The sequence below is a fragment of the Bombina bombina genome, chromosome 1 (assembly GCF_027579735.1).
Source record: "Bombina bombina isolate aBomBom1 chromosome 1, aBomBom1.pri, whole genome shotgun sequence".
Taxonomy (NCBI): domain Eukaryota; kingdom Metazoa; phylum Chordata; class Amphibia; order Anura; family Bombinatoridae; genus Bombina; species Bombina bombina.
In genome coordinates, this window is record NC_069499.1 from 168,394,565 (window position 1) to 168,416,038 (window position 21,474).

Sequence of the window (21,474 nt, forward strand, 5' to 3'; positions counted from 1 at the left end):
ATTTTGCCTGTACAGAATTTACCTAAATATGGAAACTCAAAAATAATTCAGTTAGTGTGTTTCAATCTCTGAAGACAGCATACTCTCATCCTGCAAATACAAATATAGTGTTAAGAACCACATAGAAAAATAAAACATTTTAGGCATCTGAAATTAACACAATAACATTGTACGAGGAGATTCAAAACGTTGTAGGTTCACCTCCTAAAAATAATCTCCTCCATTACATAAAGATATTCATCAATACTCATCAATACTTCCCCCATGTTTGCGTGAAACATCTCATGTGACACGCAAACACAAGATAACAAGAAACTAAACGATAACTCATGCACTCCACTCATGCAGAGACAATTCTCAATAGCAAGCAAAATGAAATACACTTCACAATTCAATATGCTGTCCACAAAAGAGAAAAACATAACAAACAATGAAAACCAATCGTTCTTGTCTTACACAAAACGAAACATTAGCTGCTGACACAAATTTCAAACAACTACAATTAACTTAGAATGCAACACATATTCTGACATTTGCTGAAATGCAACACACTCAGAACATGACAAACAATTAAAAACATCCACTATGTACAAAACTTTAATATCACACAAAGAAAGCAATCACAGCAGATGCCCAAGAAACTTAAGTTGCAGATTGCACAAATAAAATTGCGCTTATTTGGGAAAGATCAGATAACCACAGTAGCCACTGTTAAAGGGACATTCTAGGATAAATGAAAATTCATTATTCAGATAGGACTTTTAATTTTAACCAACCTTCCTAGATTAAACCAAACATAGGTAGGCTTATATGCTAATTTTTTTAAACCTTTGAGGACTGCCTCTTATCACAGGCTGTATAAATCTCATTACAACACCAAGAGACAGAATACACGTAAGCCATATAAATAAAACCAAAACTGTGAACAGATAAATTAGCTAGTTATATAAATGCAGTAGAATCAGATAAACTGTGCATCATTTGTTTTAGGGGTGTTTATTTCTAGACACCTTATAGACCACGGCTTAACTGTTAAGCAGCAATCAAAGTCATTGCAATAATAGTGGTAGACTAGTTAATAACCAAATAACTATATATATTTTTAAAGTGTCACTGAAATCACTTCATTAAATAATATCTCATTTATTTATTGAACGCAGTGGGGGTTATTTTAAATAACAAAGAGTTATATCTGTGATATACAGTTTGACAGCCACAGAAATAAAATTATCATTTTTTAAGCTATATTCTATGACAGAATATAATATAAATACTTGTTTCTTTGTAGTGAGCAATTTATAGTTATCATTTTTTATAACATAGAACACCAGTACTGCCGCTTTAAATGTACAGTGCAAATTGTTCTCTCTGTAACAAAGCCAAAAAAAAAACCAAAACATGCACAGTGTTATCAGTCTTTCTCAAGGATAGTAAGGCAAGCTCAAAGTTTCATTTCTACTTAAAGGAGAAACACTGTTTACTGCTTAAAAATATAAAATTCACACTAAAACTTGATAAATGCTAATTAGTTTAACCACAACAAAATTATTGGATTTAACGTTGTATATAATTGATATTCCCCATTCTGCAGCTCTCCAGCCAAATATAACAACCGCATATAACACAAAAAAAAATAAGCTTTCTGAAAAAGAAATACTAATACAATTTCTCCTTTAAATTAATCCCAATGATCCTTATAATAAAGAAAATGTATACTGACGTTCATTAAATAGCCTAAACAAGCATAAGCAGCATAAGAACGCACTCACAGTGGGATGCAGGCTAATTAAAGGGACATTTTAACCAAACGCAAAAATAATCTTTAATTGAAACTGCTAACACAGTGACATATACTAGTGTTAGGCTTACAGTAAACCTCATCGTCTTTTATGTAAATATTCCCTTAAATTCTCAGATGTTATATCAGTTTTCCTGTATCCCTTTAAATATTTTCACTCCTCTGTTTTTTTCTCGTTTTTTTTTTTTTTTTTCTGTCCGCTAGTCTCACGGATCCCTACACTAAAATTGTAGACAACTTATCACTTCAGTTTGCATTACAGAGAGAATTAAGTTATGCTGCAAAAAAAATATCTGCTATCTGAACAGCAAATTTAAAATAAATATATACAAAGAAAGGTCTCTAAAAATATATTTAGCAAACTACTAATACAGGGTTATTGCACTGGTTCTTTAAATAAGAAAATGACAATTTTCTATTGCTCCGTCTACACACTGAGCTCTGATTTTCCAGACAAATATAAGATAATATGCCGCTTGTATAACAAGTCATGGACAATACATTACTAGCAACACCTTGTTACAGTGAACCGTCCCTTTAAGGACTAACCATTCATCACGCAAATTACATATGTATATCCTAACCATAATTTAGGCTGCTTGTATGATTTACCACACCAATTTCACCTCTGTACTGTAGCATGACCTGCAGATTAATTTACTTGCAACAAAAACGGACGCCCTTTTAGAAAAACTTTCAATTACAGCCTATAAATATATTGTGTGCACCCACGCCGTGCACAGACCTTACAAATACAACATACGTTAACCCATTAATCATACCAGAAACAATTTCATATTTACCAGAGCGTGACAAAAATCCCATACCATCGCACTTTCAAAGCCGTTACTTCACTTGCAAAAACAATATCATATCTTTACATGCCGCCACACAATTATCACTTAAAACTAAAACTGCATATGAATACCACATACTTAAAACATGCTGGTGACTTTGAAATACAGTTACATAAAATAACATTACAAAATATCTTCTTAAAACGTCTGATTTCCCAACAGAGAAACATAAGGAAACATTCTTACGATACAGACACTCAAGTTCATTCCATCTCGCATACCAGAGATTCACTCCCTTTTTTCCTTTCTCAGAAAAGCATCTATTTTCTAGCGTACGACATACATATATATATATAAAAAACACTAGATTAACTTTTCACCATTTCCACAATGCATTTTTTCTTTTTTTCCGAAACCCCACAAAATGGCCACTTTTGCAGGGTTTGAGACAATCATTTTCAAATAATACATTCTGTTCCTGGTCCAAAGTAAATCTGTTACACGCATACCATAGTGAGAACCTACAGACCATCACACATTATGCATCTCAATATACAAAATTTCAGTTTTGTTACTGCAAGCAAACAAAAAAAATCTTACAAACGGAGACAGGATTTCTTTTCTCTCTTTTTTTTTTCTTTTCTGAGCTATGTGCGCGCTCAGTGGTGGCCCCCCTTCTTTGCCTGCTACATTCTTTAACACAGAGATTTCTCTATTTATCAAACAGCAGTACTTACTGACCGTGTTTTTTAAAAAAATATTTCTGTCTTTTGCAGAAACTATTAACTCTTCTTTTCTTTTACCTTATACATGTAATTTTCTCTGTGCATTCTTATCTATGAGCAGTTCCCCTTTCTCAATACAATAATAGCCACAATTAACATGCACAGCCACTTAATATTTTCTACGCACAGCATAATTTTATATAGCAGCAAAAGCAAGCATCAGATATCAACATGAGCTTCAGGTGGGTAGCAAAACTCTATTATGGGAATGAATATGGGAAACTTCAACACACGTGAGACTTACTCACTTCACTGCCAAGTTGCCCGGGGGACCTTATCTTAAAAGAACCTCCCGTCGACTGGCATACATATATTACTTGCGCGCTTATCACCGACAGGACTCACAATACCTGTCGTGTCCCAGCACAGGACTGATTACCTGTCTGGAGGGGTATCACAACTGCCGGCAGGACTTTAACCTCCGCAAACCTGTGCTTCAACCACAGGAACCCCTTTAACCTTATATCATATATTATCAACACCTATTACCAGACTAAATTTAGGTTCAAATTCACAGAAAGAAAGCATGGTAAAAGCACTCATAGTTACTCACTGCGAATCCCACTGTCCTGACGCCAAAACTGTTAGGTGTCCCCTTCAGGGGGTAAGTGTCAGTGCAGGCCAAAGCCTGGGGCCTAGTGTACCACCTGAGGCATATGTAGATTACCTGATAAGGGCCCCTTAGAATGACTCAGACCACGCAGCAGTATGATCGAAAGCCAATTCTGTTTATTGCACAGTACAAGCCTTTCTTATAGTGACATACAGGGTTAAGGGGATGACACGCTAGGACCGCGTCATCTTACACAGTTATACAGAGCAATTTACAAGGAAAAACTGGAACATGAGTTTCTCATAACAATATTTACAGAGTCATAACAAACTACCATCTGCAGAGACAACCGAGTGTCTAAAGCCTCTTGTTTACATTATCTTATTCTATCTTACTTCTAGGCATTAGGCCAGGGTACATTGGCAAGGCCGAATAGCTAAAGAAACTCATAACATGCATATAATTCTCACTGCATAATACCCCAGTATAATAAAGTCTATTCATTACAAAATGGCTGCGAGGAACAAGATGGCTGCCATCAGGTTCATATTACCCCTAACAGTATACAATTTTAAACAACTTTCCAATCTACTTCTATTATCTAATTTGCTCAATTCTTTAGATATCCTTTGTTGAAGAAATAGCAATGCACGTGTGAGCCAATCACACAAAGCCTCTAGTTGCAGCAACCAATCAGCAGCTACTGAGCATATCTAGATATGCTCTTTAGCAAGTGATATCAAGAGAATGAAGCAAATTAGATTATAGAAGTAAATTAGAAAGTTTAAAATGACATGCTCTTTCTAAATCATGAAAGAAAAAAATTGGCTTTCATGTCCCTTTAAGCCAAGCTGGTAACTATAAGAGGCGCCAGTGATAAATACTTAATACTAATGTACTTAAAGGGACAGTCTACACCAGAATTTTTATTGTTTTAAAAGATAGATTTCTTTCATGTAATTAACAAGAGTCCATGAGCTAGTGACGTATGGGATATACATTCCTACCAGGAGGGGCAAAGTTTCCCAAACCTTAAAATGCCTATAAATACACCCCTCACCACACCCACAAATCAGTTTTACAAACTTTGCCTCCAAGGGAGGTGGTGAAGTAAGTTTGTGCTAGATTCTACGTTGATATGCGCTCCGCAGCAAGTTGGAGCCCGGTTTTCCTCTCAGCGTGCAGTGAATGTCAGAGGGATGTGAGGAGAGTATTGCCTATTGAATGCAGTGATCTCCTTCTACGGGGTCTATTTCATAAGGTTCTCTGTTATCGGTCGTAGAGATTCATCTCTTACCTCCCTTTTCAGATCGACGATATACTCTTATATTTACCATTTCCTCTACTGATTCTCGTTTCAGTACTGGTTTGGCTTTCTACAAACATGTAGATGAGTGTCCTGGGGTAAGTAAGTCTTATTTTCTGTGACACTCTAAGCTATGGTTGGGCACTTTATTTATAAAGTTCTAAATATATGTATTCAAACATTTATTTGCCTTGACTCAGAATGTTCAACTTTCCTTATTTCCAGACAGTCAGTTTCATATTTGGGATTATGCTTTAAATTATCATATTTTGTCTTACCTCAAAAATTTGACTTTTTTCCCTGTGGGCTGTTAGGCTCGCGGGGGCTGAAAATGCTTCATTTTATTGCGTCATTTTTGGCGCGGATTTTTTTTGGCGCAAAAATTCATTTCCGTTTCCGGCGTCATACGTGTCGCCGGAAGTTGCGTCATTTTTTGACGTTATTTTGCGCCAAAAATGTCGGCGTTCCGGATGTGGCGTCATTTTTGGCGCCAAAAGCATTTAGGCGCCAAATAATGTGGGCGTCTTATTTGGCGCCAAAAAATATGGGCGTCGCTTTTGTCTCCACATTATTTCAGTCTCATTTTCATTTGCTTCTGGTTGCTAGAAGCTTGATGTTTGGCATTTTTTTCCCATTCCTGAAACTGTCTTATAAGGAATTTGATTTATTTTGCTTTATATGTTGTTTTTTCTCTTACATATTGCAAGATGTCTCACGTTGCATCTGAGCCAGAAGATACTACAGGAAAACCACTGCCTGCTGGATCTACCAAAGCTAAGTGTATCTGCTGTAAACTTTTGGTAGCTATTTCTCCAGCTGTTGTTTGTATTAATTGTCATGACAAACTTGTTAAAGCAGATAATATTTCCTTTAGTGATGTACCATTGCCTGTTGCAGTTCCCTCAACATCTAAGGTGCAGAATGTTCCTGATAACATAAGAGATTTTGTTTCTGAATCCATAAAGAAGGCTTTGTCTGTTATTTCTCCTTCTAGTAAACGTAAAAAGTCTTTTAAATCTTCTCTCTCTACAGATGAATTTTTAAATGAACACCATCATTCTGATTCTTTGGACTCTTCTAGTTCAGAGGATTCTGTCTCAGAGATTGATGCTGATAAATCTTCATATTTATTTAAGATGGAATTTATTCGCTCTTTACTTAAAGAAGTACTAATTGCTTTAGAAATAGAGGATTCTAGTCCTCTTGATACTAATTCTATACGTTTGGATAAGGTTTTTAAAGCTCCTGCGGTTATTCCAGAAGTCTTTCCTGTTCCTAATGCTATTTCTGCAGTAATTGCTAAGGAATGGGATAAATTGGGTAATTCATTTACTCCTTCTAAACGTTTTAAGCAATTATATCCTGTTCCGCCTGACAGGTTAGAATTTTGGGACAAAATCCCTAAAGTTGATGGGGCTATTTCTACCCTTGCTAAACGTACTACCATTCCTACGTCAGATGGTACCTCGTTTAAGGATCCTTTAGATAGAAAAATTGAATCTTTTCTAAGAAAAGCTTATCTATGTTCAGGTAATCTTCTTAGACCTGCTATATCATTGGCTGATGTTGCTGCAGCTTCAACTTTTTGGTTGGAAACTCTAGCGCAACAAGTAACAAATCGTGATTCTCATGATATTATTATTCTTCTCCAGCATGCTAATAATTTCATCTGTGATGCCATTTTTGATATTATTAGAGTTGATGTTAGATTTATGTCTCTGGCTATCTTAGCCAGAAGAGCTTTATGGCTTAAGACTTGGAATGCTGATATGGCTTCTAAATCAACTCTACTTTCCATTTCTTTCCAGGGAAACAAATTATTTGGTTCTCAGTTGGATTCTATTATTTCAACTGTTACTGGTGGGAAAGGAACTTTTTTACCACAGGATAAAAAATCTAAAGGTAAAAACAGGGCTAACAATCGTTTTCGTTCCTTTCGTTTCAACAAAGAACAAAAGCCTGATCCTTCGTCCTCAGGAGCAGTTTCAGTTTGGAAACCATCTCCAGTCTGGAATAAATCCAAGCCTGCTAGAAAGGCAAAGCCTGCTTCTAAGTTCACATGAAGGTACGGCCCTCATTCCAGTTCAGCTGGTAGGGGGCAGGTTACGTTTTTTCAAAGAAATTTGGATCAAATCTGTTCACAATCTTTGGATTCAGAACATTGTTTCAGAAGGGTACAGAATTGGTTTCAAGATGAGACCTCCTGCAAAGAGATTTTTTCTTTCCCATGTCCCAGTAAATCCAGTGAAAGCTCAAGCATTTCTGAATTGTGTTTCAGATCTAGAGTTGGCTGGAGTAATTATGCCAGTTCCAGTTCCGGAACAGGGGATGGGGTTTTGTTCAAATCTCTTCATTGTACCAAAGAAGGAGAATTCCTTCAGACCAGTTCTGGATCTAAAATTATTGAATCGTTATGTAAGGATACCAACGTTCAAGATGGTAACTGTAAGGACTATATTGCCTTTTGTTCAGCAAGGGAATTATATGTCCACAATAGATTTACAGGATGCATATCTGCATATTCCGATTCATCCAGATCATTATCAGTTCCTGAGATTCTCTTTTCTAGACAAGCATTACCAATTTGTGGCTCTACCGTTTGGCCTTGCTACAGCTCCAAGAATTTTCACAAAGATTCTCGGTGCCCTTCTGTCTGTAATCAGAGAACAGGGTATTGTGGTATTTCCTTATTTGGACGATATCTTGGTACTTGCTCCGTCTTTACATTTAGCAGAGTCTCATACGAATCGACTTGTGTTGTTTCTTCAAGATCATGGTTGGAGGATCAATTTACCAAAAAGTTCTTTGATTCCTCAAACAAGGGTAACCTTTCTGGGTTTCCAGATAGATTCAGTGTCCATGACTCTGTCTTTAACAGACAAGAGACGTCTAAAATTGATTACAGCTTGTCGAAACCTTCAGTCACAATCATTCCCTTCGGTAGCCTTATGCATGGAAATTCTAGGTCTTATGACTGCTGCATCGGACGCGATCCCCTTTGCTCGTTTTCACATGCGACCTCTTCAGCTCTGTATGCTGAACCAATGGTGCAGGGATTACACGAAGATATCTCAATTACTATCTTTAAAACCGATTGTTCGACACTCTCTAACGTGGTGGACAAATCACCATCGTTTAATTCAGGGGGCTTCTTTTGTTCTTCCGACCTGGACTGTAATTTCAACAGATGCAAGTCTCACAGGTTGGGGAGCTGTGTGGGGATCTCTGACGGCACAAGGAGTTTGGGAATCTCAGGAGGTGAGATTACCGATCAATATTTTGGAACTCCGTGCAATTTTCAGAGCTCTTCAGTTTTGGCCTCTTCTGAAGAGAGAATCGTTCATTTGTTTTCAGACAGACAATGTCACAACTGTGGCATACATCAATCATCAAGGAGGGACTCACAGTCCTCTGGCTATGAAAGAAGTATCTCGAATTTTGGTTTGGGCGGAATCCAGCTCCTGTCTAATCTCTGCGGTTCATATCCCAGGTGTAGACAATTGGGAAGCGGATTATCTCAGTCGCCAAACGTTGCATCCGGGCGAATGGTCTCTTCACCCAGAGGTATTTCTTCAGATTGTTCAATTGTGGGGGCTCCCAGAGATAGATCTGATGGCCTCTCATCTAAACAAGAAACTTCCCAGGTATCTGTCCAGATCCCGGGATCCTCAGGCGGAGGCAGTGGATGCATTATCACTTCCTTGGAAGTATCATCCTGCCTATATCTTTCCGCCTCTAGTTCTTCTTCCAAGAGTAATCTCCAAGATTCTGAGGGAATGCTCGTTTGTTCTGCTAATAGCTCCGGCATGGCCTCACAGGTTTTGGTATGCGGATCTTGTCCGGATGGCATCTTGCCAGCCATGGACTCTTCCGTTAAGACCAGACCTTCTGTCACAAGGTCCTTTTTTCCATCCGGATCTGAAATCCTTAAATTTAAAGGTATGGAGATTGAACGCTTGATTCTTGGTCATAGAGGTTTCTCTGACTCCGTGATTAATACTATGTTACAGGCTCGTAAATCTGTATCTCGAGAGATATATTATAGAGTCTGGAAGACTTATATTTCATGGTGTCTTTCTCATCATTTTTCTTGGCATTCTTTTAGAATACCGAGAATTTTACAATTTCTTCAGGATGGTTTGGATAAGGGTTTGTCCGCAAGTTCTTTGAAAGGACAAATCTCTGCTCTTTCTGTTCTTTTTCACAGAAAGATTGCTATTCTTCCTGATATTCATTGTTTTGTACAAGCTTTGGTACGTATAAAACCTGTCATTAAGTCAATTTCTCCTCCTTGGAGTTTGAATTTGGTTCTGGGAGCTCTTCAAGCTCCTCCGTTTGAACCTATGCATTCATTGGACATTAAATTACTTTCTTGGAAAGTTTTGTTCCTTTTGGCCATCTCTTCTGCTAGAAGAGTTTCTGAATTATCTGCTCTTTCGTGTGAGTCTCCTTTTCTGATTTTTCATCAGGATAAGGCGGTGTTGCGAACTTCTTTTGAATTTTTACCTAAAGTTGTGAATTCCAACAACATTAGTAGAGAAATTGTGGTTCCTTCATTATGTCCTAATCCTAAGAATTCTAAGGAGAAATCATTGCATTCTTTGGATGTTGTTAGAGCTTTGAAATATTATGTTGAAGCTACGAAATCTTTCCGTAAGACTTCTAGTCTATTTGTTATCTTTTCCGGTTCTAGGAAAGGCCAGAAAGCTTCTGCCATTTCTTTGGCATCTTGGTTGAAATCTTTAATTCATCTTGCCTATGTTGAGTCGGGTAAAACTCCGCCTCAAAGAATTACAGCTCATTCTACTAGGTCAGTATCTACTTCCTGGGCGTTTAGGAATGAAGCTTCGGTTGACCAGATCTGCAAAGCAGCAACTTGGTCTTCTTTGCATACTTTTACTAAATTCTACCATTTTGATGTATTTTCTTCTTCTGAAGCAGTTTTTGGTAGAAAAGTTCTTCAGGCAGCGGTTTCAGTTTGAATCTTCTGCTTATGTTTTTTGTTAAACTTTATTTTGGGTGTGGATTATTTTCAGCAGGAATTGGCTGTCTTTATTTTATCCCTCCCTCTCTAGTGACTCTTGTGTGGAAAGATCCACATCTTGGGTAGTCATTATCCCATACGTCACTAGCTCATGGACTCTTGTTAATTACATGAAAGAAAACATAATTTATGTAAGAACTTACCTGATAAATTCATTTCTTTCATATTAACAAGAGTCCATGAGGCCCACCCTTTTTTGTGGTGGTTATGATTTTTTTGTATAAAGCACAATTATTCCAATTCCTTATTTTATATGCTTCGCACTTTTTCTTATCACCCCACTTCTTGGCTATTCGTTAAACTGATTTGTGGGTGTGGTGAGGGGTGTATTTATAGGCATTTTAAGGTTTGGGAAACTTTGCCCCTCCTGGTAGGAATGTATATCCCATACGTCACTAGCTCATGGACTCTTGTTAATATGAAAGAAATGAATTTATCAGGTAAGTTCTTACATAAATTATGTTTTATTACCTTTATTACCCATTCCCCAGTTTTGCATAACCAACACAGTTATATTAATATACTTTTAACCTCTGTGATTATCTTGTATCTAAGCCTCTGCAAACTGCCCCTTTATTTCAGTTCTTTTGACAGACTTGCAGTTTAGCCAATCAGTGCTGGCTCCCAGATAACTTCACGAGCACAGTGTTATCTATATGAAATACATGATCTAACACCCTCTAGTGGTGAAAAACTGTTAAAATGTGTTCTGAAAAGAGGTGGCCTTCAAGGTCTAAGAAATTAGCATATGAACCTCCTAGGTTAAGCTTTCAACTAAGAATACCAAGAGAACAAAGCAAAATTGTTGATAAAAGTAAATTGGAAAATTGTTTAAATTACATGGTCTATCTGAATCATGAAAGTTTATTTTGGCCTAGACTGTCCCTTTAATGATCAAATATATGTATAAGTATATAAATATATATAAAAATTGAAATATAGACTACCTTTGACAGATGTATATAATATATGTCAAAAGAATCTATAGTAAAATTACTGTGGTTCCAGAAATATAGTGACTAGAGTGTCAGTGATATAGTGACTAGAGTGTCAGTGATATAGTGACTAGAGTGTCAGTGATATAGTGACTAGAGTGTCAGTGATATAGTGACTAGAGTGTCAGTGATATAGTGACTAGAGTGTCAGTGATATAGTGACTAGAGTGTCAGTGATATAGTGACTAGAGTGTCAGTGATATAGTGACTAGAGTGTCAGTGATATAGTGACTAGAGTGTCAGTGATATAGTGACTAGAGTGTCAGTGATATAGTGACTAGTGTGTCAGTGATATAGTGACTAGTGTGTCAGTGATATAGTGACTAGTGTGTCAGTGATATAGTGACTAGAGTGTCAGTGATATAGTGACTAGAGTGTCAGTGATATAGTGACTAGAGTGTCAGTGATATAGTGACTAGAGTGTCAGTGATATAGTGACTAGAGTGTCAGTGATATAGTGACTAGAGTGTCAGTGATATAGTGACTAGAGTGTCAGTGATATAGTGACTAGTGTGTCAGTGATATAGTGACTAGAGTGTCAGTGATATAGTGACTAGTGTCAGTACAGCAAACTGATCAAATATAGCAGACTCAAATATACAAAATGTAACGATGATGCAATGTGATATACAAAATATGCAAAGTGAGAGAATGAAACAAAAGTCCAAGTAATCGGTGATAATAAAAAAGAAGAAATGTCCTCTATAAAGGATTATCTAACAACAGAAGGTATCACGACTCCAGGCAGCTCCTCTAGTGTGTCACGCCACGACACAGGGTAGATAGGTCTAGGATATAAAAGATAGAGGGCGCCACATGGTGCAAATCAGGCAGGTAACTAAATGATATAGATGCAGGTACAGGTGAAATCTTACTCATGTGGTAGAGAGCACAATTGTGCAATACGGGCAGGCCGGAACCAATGGGTCGTCCGGCAGACACCTAGGCACACTTAGGGTTGATGGTATCCTCGTCCCATCCAAAGGTAGTCCAGAGATATTCCTTGATGCCACGGAAGATGTCAGACAATGCTCAATGATGGAAATCCGCTCTCGTTAAGGAAAAATGGCCAAAAAGAACAAGCAGCAGCGAGATATAGATATTAAAAATGTATTTAAAAGGTTAAAATAGTAGCAACGCGTTTCTCCGTGTCACAGCACAGTTTCATGAGGCTGTATCATGGTTGGTTACCTGCCTGATTTGCACCATGTGGCGCCCTCTATCTTTTATATCCTAAGCATGAATTGTGTTTTCAAAAAAATATTTTGATAATAAAAATATATAAGTATTTAATACGCTGCTTCTTAAGATTTTAAATATTTACCTTTAGTGTGGCTTCTCCAAAATGAGATACGATTCTAATGTAACCCATGAGCAGTAGTAATTTCCTGTTACTAAATACTTAAAGGGCCATAATACCCACATGTTTAAACACTTGAAAGTGATGCAGCATAGCTGTAAAAAGCTGACTAGAAAATATCACCTGAACATCTCTATGTAAAAAAGAAAGATATTTTACCTCAAAATTCCTCAGTAGCCACATCCCATTGTAAAGGATTTCTAAGCAGCATATTAGTATGTCTGTCCTGGGACAGCTGAAAGGATGAACCTCGTGCACTCTCATCTTATTTCACCAATCAGGTAAAGGAAGTTTACTATGAATTCTCATGAGAGTTAAGTGAAATCTCATGAGATCACAGTAAAAGAGTTCATGACCTCAGCACTGCTGATGCTGATTGGCTGCTGTTCATTTCTTCATTTTTTATTTTTTTTTACCTGCAGCTGGGAGCAGCTGAGTATAACTTTTTACACAGAACTTACTCTGCTGAACTGAGGAGATTGTGAGGTAAAATATCTTCCTTTTTTTACATAGAGATGCTCAGGTGATATTATCCTGTCAGCTTTTTACAGTTATACTGCATCAGTTTCAAGTGATTTAGCATATGAGTATTATGTCCCTTTAAGGGGACATAAAATATTTCTTTCATAATGCAAATAGAGCATGAAATTCTAAACAACGTTCCAGTTTACTTTTGTTATCAAATTTGCTTAATTCTCTTGGTATCCTTTGTAGAAGCAGCAACAAACTACTGAGAGCTTGCTGAACACATCCGGTGCATAGGGCACTCATCCTCCTGTACTAGATTTTAGTCTGTTATGTTTATGTATCTTATCAGAAGTCTTTTTATGCCCATCTTTGTACACAGCGCTATACAAATAAATATGCGCAGCCATGAATCAGCCGCTACTAGTAGTGCATTGCTGCATGTGAGCCTATCTAGCTATACTTTTAAACAAAGGATACCAAGAGAGAGAAGAAAATTGAAATGTTGTGTAAAATTGTCTGCTTTTTATATATATATTTTTTTCCATTATAGCTCGGGGTTCAGTTACATAAAGAGAGACAGAATTTTATAAAGATATACAGAATTGACATGAAACAAGTGGCAAGCCAATACTTTTTCATTGTGTCTTGTAGTGTGCAGATGAGCAAGTCTTCAATGCTTCGGTGAAAACACTTATGTCTCGATTGCCAAAACAAAGATATCTAAAGACCATTTTTGATGAAATTTATACTATCAAAATAGAAAAACGGTAAGTGTAAAAGTTTCCATATAATTATCAGCAATTCCTACATAGGACTGGTTTAATTTGTGTGTTTAGCTCTCTCCTGCGATTCTGCATTCCAGAGAGCGTTATTGCTTTATTTTGGATTCAGGTTGCCACTCTCTCTAGGACTTCCATGTTTTTTGTTGTTGGTTTTTTTTTTTTAAGTATGAGCCTTTACCAGCAGTGGGCAGTTTTTTGTGGGTCTAACCTGGCTGATAATGAACTGATTTTTTTTTTTATCTGGCCTTTTGACAGGAAAAAAAAAAGTATTAATGCAAACTTATTATGTTTGTTCTTGACATTCAATCCCTTTCTTTACTTACTAAGTAACAGCACATTAAAGGGACATGAAACCCCAATTTTCTTTCGTGATTTAGATAGAACATGCAATTTTAAACAACTTTCTAACTTATTTCTATTATCAATTTTCTTTGTTCTTGTTATCTTTTGTTGAAAAGTAGAGACATATGCTTAACACCCAGCCCATTTCTGGAGCATTATATGGCAGCAGTTTTGCAAGAACGTTATGCATTTGGAATAACACTAGATGGCAGCACTATTTCCTGCCATGTAGTGCTCCAGATGCCTACCTAGGTATCTCTTCAACACAGAATATCATGGGAGAGAAGCAAATTTGATCATAGAAGTCAATTGGATACTTTTAAAAAATGGTATGCTCTGTCTGAATCACAAAAGAACATTTTGGATCTTCATATACCTTTAGAGATGATGCCTCCAGTATTTTCTTCTTAAAATGAGGAGAGTCCACAGCTGCATTCATTACTTTTGGGAAATACAGAACCTGGCCACTAGGAGGAGGCAAAGACACCCCAGCCAAAGGCTTAAATACCTCCCCCACTTTCCTCATCCCCCAGTCATTCTTTGCCTTTCGTCACAGGGAGAAGTGTCTGAAGATTACAGAGTAGTCTCTTATGGAGGGTAGTACTATTTGAGATGGGACGGGAGTTTTAAGTAGTCCTGTCAGCCTCTCAGTGTGAGAGTATGGATGAAAATTGGAGTCTGGAGATGCAGGGAGAGTCTTTCTGCGAAACCATCCTGACTCATTAACAGCTCCACAAGCAAACAGCGTTGATGAGTTTTGCTGCCTGCTTTCTTCACTCAAGTCCATGTCAGAAGCAACGCTACTATCTGTCAACCTTGAAGGACCATGTTACTGTTCCATGGCATAGATTCCGGTAAGATCGTTTCATTTTACTTTCATTGTGGATGTAATGTAAATGATAGAAGTCAGGGTCTCAGTGGGACTCCTTTATCTTTATGGAATCAATGTTTAATATCTCTTGAGGGGGTTATTGAGCAGTGGGGGACTTTAATCATGTTTGTTATGTGATTATGTCTGCTTATGTATAGAAATGTTGGGGCTCATGGCTATTACGGAACATACAATTTTTTTAGAGCTACGCAGTTCTTGTGGACTGGTGCGCTTTTCTTTGGCCTACATGTTGCACCTCGTGACCGGGCGTGGTCTTGTTTTCATTCTCCTTTTCTGTATCGTGACCGAGTGGCGGTGGAGAGGACCTGTTTCTCTTCTTGCCTGGGTCATAGGAGGTTGTGAGTGCCCCAGCCATTGAGGGTGTGAGGTGCAAGTTATTTTTGTCCAAATTTGTCTGGTCAAGTTATGGAGGATTATGATTTTTCTGAGGAGAATTTCTCTGACTCAGATTCTGTTTCCTGCTTAGATTGTATGGAGGCCCGGGTAATCCAGCCCAATCATTTATGTTCTGTATGCGTAATAGAGTGCTCTTTTCTCCCTCTGGAGAAAGAGTGTGCTGTTTTGTTTAGGGTGTAGCCATAGTCCATATCAGTCTCTACAGAAGAGCATTTGGTGGCTTTAGTGCAATGGGAACCGGTGGGACATAATGCTCACTGCGCTTCCCATACATGGTTTGCTGCCCTACCTGCAAAAGTCTGAGGGAAGAGAGAGACTCAGTATTTTTCTCAGGTAAGTGCTGAATTTTTTTTCCGAGTAGGTACACATATATTCATTCATGGACACTAGATAACTGTATCCCTAAGAGTGAGGCTAAGTTATTGGGCAGTTGCTGCTAAGACGTGAAGGAGTGGCTCTGTTATTTTTGATAATTTCGCCATGCTCCCTGCTCCCAACGGCTTGTATTACAAAAAATGGCAGCCGACAGGGCGGTTTATTCGCCCACGATGGGCGGAGCTAAGATCTGTGCCTTTGTTTGTGCGCCTTTTTGAACTAGGAACGATGGTCTCCAGATGTCTTCTCTGCTTTTACAGCTGAGAGGCTTTTGACACTGTTTGAAAAATAGGTTTTAGGTGCTTGGGATGCCTTCTCTTCTGCGTTGTGTCATTCAGCAGAGGCGCTTCACAAGCAGTTCTATAACGTGTTTTAGTGGACAGGGTGCCTTCTTTGCTGCGTTAAATAGAAATATACAGTGGAGAGGCTTCACAAGCACAAAGCACTTGAGTGTTTTTTACTAATCCGGATTCCTAATACTTATTTGTGTTCCATCTGGTGGCAGACAGACTTTTCTAGGATTAGCTGAAGTCTGGAGATTTTTTATTATACGTTAAATAAAGCATTGCATTTAACATTTAAAGATACAGTATCATACGTTTTTGATCTATCATTTAAAGTCACAGTAATTCGCTTTGATTTGATAAAAAGTGAATAGGGATGTGACTTGGACGTTATGTCTTTATACTAATGTGGAACATGCAAGGATTTTTCTGTTTCCCATATATTAAGAGATAGCCTTTTTTATAGCCAATATTGTCTCAGAAGCTGCAAGAAGCGTTCTGACAATGTTTAATATTTTCCGCAGGTTTGCTCCTCTTATGCCCTAAGGACTTAGCATCCATTTACCAGGTGCCTTGCTCTTCCTCCACAACCCCTTTTGGAGTTATCCTGTAAGACATTGCTTCCTTTTTGTTTTTTTTGGGAGTGTTGTCAGTTTTTCCCTGGCTGCAAGGAAAGCGCAAGGGGAACACTAAACGTTCAGTGAGCGAGGTTTCTTTCACAGTAGTTGCTATTTCAGGATATAAGAACCCAGCAGAAAGATAGACTCCTCTTCTTTCTCTAAACAGGAAGGAAACTATCTAAGTCCACTTGGAGTCCTAATCAATCTTGGAACAGGGGTAAACGATCCAAGAAGCATGCTGCTGATTCCAAGTCAGCATGAAGGGTTTGCTCCTGGCCCAGGACTGGATCTGGTAGGGGACAGACTTTCCTTCTTCATTTTGGTGTGGGTGCGAGTTGTTCAGGATCCCTGAGCTATAGAAATAGTGTCTCGGGTTACAAACTGGAGTTCAGTAATTCTCCCCCGAAGAAGATTTCTTCTGTCAAGATTGTCTACAGACCTTATAAGAAGAGAGGCGTTCTTACCTTGTGTAAGAGACCTCTCTTACATGAGAATAATTGGTCCTGTTCCAATACAGGAACAGGGGCGGGGTTTTTATTCAAATCTGTTGGAAATTCTTAAAAAGGAGGGAACCCTCAGACCTATTTTAGACCTCAGGAGTCTAAACAAGTTTCTCGGAGTTCCATCCTTCAAGATGGATACTATTCGCACTATCCTTCCATTGATCCAGGAGTGTCAATTTATGATGACAGTGGTCCTAAGGGATGCATATCTTCATGTTCCTATCCACAGTGATCATCACTAGTTCCTGTGGTTTGTTTTTCTGGACAAACACTTCAATTCGTGGCTCTTCCTTTCAGTCTGGCCACGGAACCCAGAATTTTCACAAATGTTCTGGATTTTCTGCTGGCGATTCAAAGACCGCAGAGTTTTACGGTGGTGCCTTTTCTGGAAGATATTCTAATCCAGGCGTCATCTTATCAGCTAACAAGGTCCCATACCGACATTGTGCTATCCTTCCTGAGAATTCACGGGTGGAAGGTAAATCTGGAAAAGAGTTAGTTAATTCCACAGACAAGGGTACCCTTCCTGGGCACTCTAATCGACTCTATATCCATATGAATTTTTCTGACAGAGGTCAGAAAGTGAAAGATTCTGAATACTTGTCAAGCCCTTCAGTTCAATCCTCGGCCGTCGGTGGCTCAGTGCATGGAGGTAATCGGATTGATGGTGGTGGCAATGGACATCATACCGTTTGCTCGGTTTCATCTCAGGCCTCTGCAGCTAAGCATGCTCAGGCAGTGGAATGGAGATTATACAGATTTGTCTCCTCGAATAACCCTAGATCAGGAGACGAGGGACTCTCTTCAATGGCGGTTGTCTCTGGATCGTCTATCCCAGGGGACATGCTTTCGCAGACCTTCATAGGTGATTGTGACAACGGATGCCAGCCTTTTAGGATGGGGAGCAGTCTGGGGCCCTTTAAAGGCTCAGGGAGTATGGACTCAGGCAGAGTCTCTCCTTCCAATCAACATTCTAGAGCTGAGGGCGATCTTCAATGCGCTTCGGGCCTGGCCTCAGTTGGCTTCGGCCCAATTCATCAGATTCCAGTCAGACAACATAACGAGGGTGGCTTACATCAATCATCAGGGAGGAACAAGGAGTTCCTTAGCAATGACCGTAGTAAAAATAATCCAGTGGGCAGAGGCCCATTCTTGCCATCTGTCGGCAATCCACATCCCAGGGGTGGACAACTTGGAGGCAGATTTTCCGAGCAGGCAGACTTTTCATTCAGGAGGGTGGGAAATCCATCCGGAAATATTCTACAACCTGATTCTCAGATGGGGTCGGCCGGAGTTGGATCTCATGGCATCTCATCAGAATGCCATGCTTCCGAGATACGGGTCCAGGTTCAGGGACCCCCAGGCCGAGCTGATAGATGCCTTGGCAGTTCCTTGGTCCTTCAGCCTAGCATATCTATTTCCCCCGTTTGCGCTCCTTCCCCGGGTTATTGCTTGAATCAAACAGGAGAGGGCATCAGTGATCCTCATTGTTCCTGCGTGGCCTCGCAGGATTTGGTATGCCGATCTGGTGGACATGTCATCTCTGCCACTTTGGAGGCTTCCATTGAGGAAGAACCTTCTCATTCAGGGTCCCTTCCATCACCCGAATCTAGTTTCTCTGCAGCTGACTGCTTGGAGATTGAACGCTTAATTTTATCCAAGCGAGGGTTCTCTGATTCGGTCATAGATACCTTAATTCAGGCGCGTAAGCCGGTAACTAGGAAGATTTACCATAAGTTATGGAGCAAATATCTTTTTTGGTGTAAATCCAAGAGCTACTCATGGAGTAGAGTTAGGATTCCCAGGATTTTATCTTTTCTCCAAGAAGGATTGGAGAAGGGGTTATCAGAAAGTTCCCTAAAGGGTCAGATCTCTGCCTTATCTATTTTGTTGCACAAGCGCCTGGCAGATGTTCTAGATATTCAATCTTTTTGTCAGGCTTTGATTTGAATCAGGCCTTTGTTTAAACCAATTGCTCCTCCATGGAGTTTGAATTTAGTTCTTAAAGTTCTTCAAGGGGTTCCGTTTGAACCTATGCATTCCATAGATATTAAGTTATTATCTTGGAAAGTTTTGTTTCTTGTTGCCATTTCTTCTGCTCGACAAGTGTCTGAGCTTTCGGTGTATATATATATATAATATAATTCTCCTTACCTTATTTTTCATTCATATAAGGTGGTGTTGCGTACTAAACTTGATTTTCTTCCTAAAGTTGTTTCAGACAAGAACATTAATCAGGAAATTGTTGTTCCTTCCTTGTGTCCTAATCCTCCTTCTCGGACGGAACGTCTGCTACATAATTTGGACGTGGTCCATGCTTTAAAATTTTACTTACAAGCGACTAAGGACTTTCGTCAAATGTCTTTTCTATTTGTCATTTTTTTCTGGAAAACGTAAGGGTCAGAAAGCTACGTCTACCTTTCTTTTTGGCTGAAGAGTATCATCCGTTTTGCATATGTGACTGCTGGTCAGCAGCCTCCTGAATTACGGCTCATTCCACTAGGGCTGTTGCTTCCTCATGGGCATTCAAAAATGATGCTTCTGTTGAACAGATTTGCAAGGCTGCAACTTGGTCCTCTCTTCACACTTTTTCTAAATTTTACAAATTTGGTACCTTTGCCTTGGCTGAGGCTGTTTTTTGGTAGAAAGGTTCTTCAAGCAGTGGTGCCTTTCGTTTAGGTTCTCTGTCTTGTCCCTCCCTTCTCATCCGTGTACTGTAGCTTTGGTATTTTATCCCACAAGGATGAAATCCGTGGACTCATCGTGTCTTTAAAAAGAAAAGAAAATTTATGCTTACCTGATAAATTTGTTTCTTTTTAGACACGATGAGTCCACGGCCCGCCCTGTTCTTTGAGACAGGTTATTAATTTTTGTAAACTTCAGACACCTCTGCACCTTGGCTTTTCCTTTCTCTTGCTAACTTCGGTCGAATGACTGGAGTGGGAGGGAAGGGAGGAGCTATATATATACAACTCTGCTGTGGTGCTCTTTGCTTCCTCCTGCTGATCAGGAGGCGTAATCCCACAAGTAAGGATGAAATCCGTGGACTCATCGTGTCTAAAAAGAAACAAATTTATCAGGTAAGCATACATTTTCTTTTCTTTCCACCAGAGGTTGCTGCTCGGTTGCGCATGGCCATATTAGTGGCGTTGGCGCATTTACAGCTTCTTGAAGGCCAGAGAAGAGCTTATCCATGTCCTCTTTACCGGGCGGGTCTTTCCTCTGGGGGAGTGGTTCCCTCTGAGCCTTCAGGGGGACAGCTGGCTGGATTGGGGCCTTCAGATGCCCCGCCGGAAAGGAGTTTTGCCTTTAGAGTCAGTCTGACGTGCCTGCGTGTATTGCTGCGGCAGGTACTGGAAGCTTGGGAGGATTTTAGTTTTTATTTGCCTCCGGATCCTCTGATTCTGATGGCGATCAGCGCTAGACGAGGGATGTGGATCATACTCCTGACTGTCTTTTGCTTGTGTATCTAATCCCAGTTCTCAGCTCTTGACCCTGACAGGCTGGCCCTGTCGGTGTTTCGTTTTTCTTCTTGGCGTTCACCTGCGGGTGCAGCCTACTCCTTTTGATCCTATAGGATGTGTTTCTTTCATGTAATTAGCAAGAGTCCATGAGCTAGTGACGTATGGGATATACATTCCTACCAGGAGGGGCAAAGTTTCCCAAACCTCAAAATGCCTATAAATACACCCCTCACCACACCCACAATTCAGTTTTTACAAACTTTGCCTCCGATGGAGGTGGTGAAGTAAGTTTGTGCTAGATTCTACGTTGATATGCGCTCCGCAGCAAGTTGGAGCCCGGTTTTCCTCTCAGCGTGCAGTGAATGTCAGAGGGATGTGAGGAGAGTATTGCCTATTTGAATGCAGTGATCTCCTTCTACGGGGTCTATTTCATAGGTTCTCTGTTATCGGTCGTAGAGATTCTTCTCTTACCTCCCTTTTCAGATCGACGATATACTCTTATATATACCATTACCTCTGCTGATTCTCGTTTCAGTACTGGTTTGGCTATCTGCTATATGTAGATGAGTGTCCTGGGGTAAGTAAGTCTTATTTTCTGTGACACTCCAAGCTATGGTTGGGCACTTTGTTTATAAAGTTCTAAATATATGTATTCAAACATTTATTTGCCTTGACTCAGAATGTTCAACTTTCCTTATTTTCAGACAGTC

At 39.3% G+C, this 21,474-nt stretch overlaps 1 protein-coding gene across 1 annotated transcript in view; it reads left to right on the forward strand.

Annotated features, from left to right (window-relative positions):
- Positions 1-21,474, forward strand: part of EIF2AK4 (eukaryotic translation initiation factor 2 alpha kinase 4) — a 396,156-nt gene that overhangs the window by 363,510 nt on the left and 11,172 nt on the right. Inside the window, exon 38 of the mRNA XM_053697714.1 lies at positions 13,758-13,873. Coding sequence (XP_053553689.1) covers positions 13,758-13,873 — 116 coding nt within the window. The remainder of the gene's footprint in view (positions 1-13,757; positions 13,874-21,474) is intronic.